Below are 5,489 nucleotides of genomic sequence, written 5' to 3' on the forward strand. Positions count from 1 at the left end.
TTGGCGGCACTGATTCACGCTCTGAAGATATGGTGGAATTATTTATACGGAGTCCATATTGATATTTATACAGACCATAAAAGACTTCAATTTATATTCAAGCAAATGGAATTGAATTTGAGGCAACGAAGATGGCTTGATTTGCTAAAGGATTATAATGCCAAAATTTTATATCACCCTAGCAAAGCTAATGTTGTAGCTGGTGCTTTATGTCGCAAATCAATGGGCAGTCTATTGTATGTGCCAGCGAAAATATTGGCAATGACCGGAGAAATTTATCGCTAAGCAAATCTGGGAGTTCGCCTACTAGATTTAGAAGACATTGGGATTTTCTTACAGAACATATCTCAATCGACTCTTGCCATGGACGTAAAGGTTCAATAGTATGAGGATCCAGTCCTAATCTCTATCAAGGAAGGTGTTCAACAAAATCGGATCCCAGGTTTTGAACTGACTCAAATGGTGTTCTCAAATATCGAGGTCGCCTGTGCTTTCCAAATATAACCAGGCTTCGGGACAGGATGATGTCAGAATTTCATTATTCCCGGTATTCAATCCATCCCGGATCCACGAAGATGAACAATGATCTCAAGGGCTTTTATTGGTGGAATGGTATGAAGAAGGATATTGCTAACTTTGTAGCTCAATGCCCCACTTGGCAATAGGTAAAGGTCGAACATCAGAAACGCAGTGGCTTATTACAAGAAATAGAGATCCCAATGTGGAAATGGGAAGTGATTAATATGAATTTCATCACGGGATTGCCTCGTTCTCATCGCAAATTCAATTCTATATGGGTAATCGTTAATAGGTTAACCAAATCAGCCCGTTTCTTGTTGGTAAGGACCACTTATTTTGCTGAAGACTATGCTAAATTTTATCATAAGGAGATTGTGTATCTTCACGGCATTCCTGTGTCCATTATTTCTGACAGGGGTGCTCAGTTTACGACAAAGTTCAAGAAATCTTTTCAGGAAAGTCTTGGTACTCGAGTAAATCTTAGTACGGCTTTCCATCCGCAGTCAGACAGGCAAGTTGAGCGGACTATTCAGACTTTGGAAGATATGTTACGAGCCTGTGTACTGGATTTTCAAGGAAGTTGGGATGATCATTTGCCTCTGATAGAGTTTTCATACAACAATAGCTACCATGCCAGTATCAAAATGGCTCCGTATGGGGCTTTATATGGCAGAAAGTGTATATCTCCTGCCGGATGGTTTGAAGTTAGAGAAACAAGCTTGTTTGGGCCATACCTCTTTCATCAGGCTATTGAAAAAGTGAAGCTTATAGAGATGTACGACGATGAGAATTGGAGTTTCAAGTAGGTGATTGGGTGTTTATGAAAATATCACCTATGAAGGGAATGATGTAGTTTGGTAAGAAAGGAAAACTCAATCCCCGATATATCGGACCTTATAGGATCATCCGAAGGATAGGACAAGTAGCTTATGAATTGGAGCTGCCATCAGAACTGCAAGCAGTTCATCTAGTTTTTCATGTATCCATGCTGAGAAACTGTATTGTAGATCCCTCCAAAATCATACCTGTTGATGATATACAAGTTATAAAGAATCTGACATACGAGGAAGAACCAATTGCCATTCTTGACAGGCGGGTCTGCAGACTTAGGACCAAGGATGTGGCGTCAGTAAAGGTTCTATGGAGGAGCAAGGACAGGGAAGAGATGACGTGGGAAGCTGAAGCGGAAATGAAGTCCAAGTACTCTCCCTTATTCCCTGCTATAGACGATGCTATTCCAGAAGAAACCTTACAAGAGTTCGCTCCATCAATAAATAACCTACAAGGTAAAAGTCATACCTCAACTCCTTGAGAGCCAATGTGATAGGAAATGTTATTCTAATTATTGTATGATTTTGTGTTGTTGATTACGGTATCCGGTAGGGAATATAATATGGAACTTGCGGTATAAAAGTATTAGTAGTGCTCAAATTATAAGGGAGACATTACTAAAGCTTGTGAAAGCTTGAAATATATAATTATACCTCAAGTATCCCAACATTCGAGGAGGAATGTTTTTAAAAGGGGGAGAATATTATATCCCGTAGTTTTGTATGCTGAGATTCGAATTACCTTTCAAGAGGTATACGAGATTATATACGCTTATCTTATGATTGTGAGGGTATAAGTTCATATAGTATGCTATGGAAGGATTGAAGGGCAACTAAATCAAGGAAATTAAATTTGTTGGAACTTTGAGGAAAATATGAGGGGCAATTTTGACCCAACTTGGAGAAAGAATATCATTTAGTATATGAGGAGTTTTGAAGCAAAGAAAAATCCTAAATTGAAGTTCATGAAATCTAGTTTCCAACACAACAAATCGCTCGTCGATAGGACATCAGAGTAGACAGTTATGGATGTTACAAGTTAGGCTGCCAGAGCAGAAAAATTTCCCTGAGCGAACGCGACCCTAAGGCCACGAATGTGAATAGTAACCCCGAGAAACCCTTTGCGAACACGACCCTAGGCCACGAACGTGAAAGGCAACTTTAAGTCGGCTTTCACCGACTTTAGCACACTATATAAGGGCTAAAACCCTCATTTTTCTCCATAATATTTGCCCTAAAAGCTCAGCAACATATGAGAGCATACATACAACACAAAAGTGAGGATTTAGAGAGATTTCAAGTGACGGAGTATTAATCAAGGTTTGAGTAACATGTAGTCGGGATTATAGTTTTGTTTTGCGATGGAGTTGGCTCGGATTCAACACAGATATTTATGATCTTGCTATTCTAGTAAGGATAAGGTATGAATCTCTCTTCATTAACATTGATTTAGGAATATTTACGAGAATAAAAGTTATAGTTTGTTGTATTGGTGTTGTTCGTTTATGAATTGAGGTTTGAAGAAGGTTTTGGGATGGAATTGTACATATTTGTCATGTAGGATCTTGATGGTATTGTTGGGAGTCGCTTTGGTATTTGGAGGAAGTGGATAATATAGGGGAGATGCTTCCCAAATTATGGTAACCCAAATTAGTCTTCGATAAATGGTATATATAAGTTAATGGGAAATATGATTAAAGATGTATTTCTCGCTATATAGGTTCGGGTGAAGGGAAAGCATCAGAGTAAGGGATCCTTTAAGTGGTGGCTTGATGGATAAGGTAAGTAGGTGTTCGTTTCTCTATTTCTTTGGCACGAATCCAACTAGAATATGAACATGATCGTTCCATAACAAATTCACTCCACTCTTATGCTTTGTATTTCCAATCTTAATGTCTTAATTATTTGATTAATTCTGGAAATGTTATCATGTCTATCGTCATTAAGTTATTTCTTTGATATGACACAAATTCCATAAATTATTCAGAGGTTACCGATCTTATGTAACTCCGAAGGGCCGTTGTTACTTCATCGACCCCTCATGCATTGTATATATATATATATATATATATATATATGTACGCATTATTTTACTACACCAAGCCGGGATATAGTCATCTGGGTAAGGCACCTATTGTGCAACCACTGATCAGTTGGTATTACACAACGAGTCCCAAAAAGGGCCGGGTAGGTTAGACACCGAGTCCAGATAAGGCTGGGTACGTTACATACTGAGTCTTAAAAAGGTCGGGCACGTTATAATGATGACACTATATATATATATATGTATATACTTGCATGTGATTTCTAAACTTATGCATTGTATATTGTACAATCTCAGGTGGCTCAGGTTACTTCTGTCCTCCTTAAAATTCGGTCTTGCTCATGTTATTGTTTCCTACCTTACATACTCAGTACTTGTATCCGTGCTGCAGGCTTTGACAGGGTTATTGAGGTGCGACCACAGTAGGATTTTCCAGCTTCAATGGTGTCACTAAGTGCAACTACTCCGGACTTGCTATCCTTTGGTACTTTAAGTTAATGTATTATATGTTTATATGCACATTCTTAGAGGCTCATAGACATAGTGGGGTATGTAGATACTATGTATGATCTTGCCGACTTTGTCTAGACTATGCATGGTCTTGCCGACCTTGTCTAGGTTGTGATATTTTCCTCTAAGCCTTGCCGGCTTTATGATACTCGTGATGTTGTAACGACCTTATCGGTTCGCATATATACATATATGTTGGATTATTGAATATTTCTTTGTTGGGCCTTTCTGCGTGCAAGTGTTCTCTGAGTGATAGTATATGGTATTAAAGGTAATTGTTAAGTCAGGTGGTTCCCGACCTATGACTCGGAACCCATCATACTCCTCGTTGGGGGTGTGACATAGTGAATATGACTGGTATAAATAACAAGGAAATAGACATCAAACAATCAGTCCAGAGAGGTTGTAAGTCATGAAGACATGAATACGACTTATGCGCGGTCAATAGAAAATGAGAAATGTTCAAGTTAAGTAAAGGCGTAAACAGGGAAGGAAACCAAAGGTAGCAACATCGAGTTATTAGAAGAAGGGACACAACTTCAGATTAAGTTCGAACCAAGCTAATATTTGTGATGAATATATAGTTATGTTGATTGTTTCGTAACAAGTACCTACAGTAGCATTCAAGTAATGTCATTTGAACCTGTGCTTTTTAAATTGCAAGAAATCGAAGACAACAATTTCACGAGAAAGGCACGCCGCAAGAATGCGATTTATGTTAATGATAGAATTAAAGTAAGAGGAACTATACGGACTGAGGAAGCGATATGAAGCAACCAAGTATAACATAATTGATAATTCGATTAAAACTTGCATACGAAAAGGACATCCCTCGAATGAAACAACTAAAGAAGGTTGCTAGTCGATTTGGTAACCATAAAGGTGAGGTTACATGGATGAAAGTATTAAGCTCAGCAATAAAAGTTATAAAAGAAAACATAGTATAAGGAAAATCTAACATAGCATCGTAAGAAGATGGCAAAATGAAATGAGCTAAGGAAAGGAAGTGACTATGTTAGCAGCAAGGGTTCTAGTAGCGAAGAAGAGAAGGATTACAAGAAGAATGCGAGGAAGGACAGTAAAAGACTATTAGGAGTCGCTATAAGAATAACTAAGACACCTTTGATAAAACATTTAGAGCTCCTGGGTATCAAGAGCTTAAGATATGTGGATCGACACAGAAAGCTTAAAGGCATTCGATCAGATTATGTGCGAGCAAAAAGACATTGACGATTAAAACGATGGTAACTCTACTTTAATATTCGAGGACGAATGTTCCTAAGGGGGGAAGGATGTTACACCTCATAAATTTATGTGCCACTTGTGTCATAAGTAGACTAACGTAATCCTGGAGAGGCCAAGGAAACCCTTATAAGGTTAAGAAAGACTTTTAACAATTGTTAAGCATGTGCCATAAGGTTTCGGGGTTAAGCGAATCAGTGTTATAATCCGTACTTTAGGGGTTAAACTAAGAGTGCTTAATGTTCCAAGGAGGTGGTGTTTTAAGGTACTTGAATCATATAAGATTCGTATCTTATGTTTTGAAGTCAACTAAGTTGTAAAATAAAAGTCGGCGAAAAGTATCG

At 38.2% G+C, this 5,489-nt stretch overlaps 1 protein-coding gene across 1 annotated transcript; it reads left to right on the plus strand.

Annotated features, from left to right (window-relative positions):
* The first annotated feature begins 582 nt into the window (after positions 1-582).
* On the plus strand, positions 583-1,831 carry LOC132639395 (uncharacterized). Its single transcript, XM_060355844.1, has 4 exons — positions 583-612; positions 666-1,030; positions 1,193-1,321; positions 1,420-1,831. Exons 1-4 carry the CDS (start codon positions 583-585, stop codon positions 1,829-1,831), a joined length of 936 nt encoding a protein of 311 aa, XP_060211827.1.
* Positions 1,832-5,489: the final 3,658 nt, after the last annotated feature.

Source organism: Lycium barbarum, chromosome 5, assembly GCF_019175385.1.
Source record: "Lycium barbarum isolate Lr01 chromosome 5, ASM1917538v2, whole genome shotgun sequence".
Classification (NCBI taxonomy): Eukaryota; Viridiplantae; Streptophyta; class Magnoliopsida; order Solanales; family Solanaceae; genus Lycium; species Lycium barbarum.

Bases quoted from the DNA above. Each gene is read 5' to 3' on its own strand.
- LOC132639395 (XM_060355844.1), top strand. From the start codon at position 583: ATGATCTCAAGGGCTTTTATTGGTGGAATG. The intron at 1,031-1,192 runs GCAAGTTGAGCG...TTTATATGGCAG, and splicing joins TTCCATCCGCAGTCAGACAG to AAAGTGTATATCTCCTGCCG. The intron at 1,322-1,419 runs GTAGGTGATTGG...CGGACCTTATAG, and splicing joins GATGAGAATTGGAGTTTCAA to GATCATCCGAAGGATAGGAC.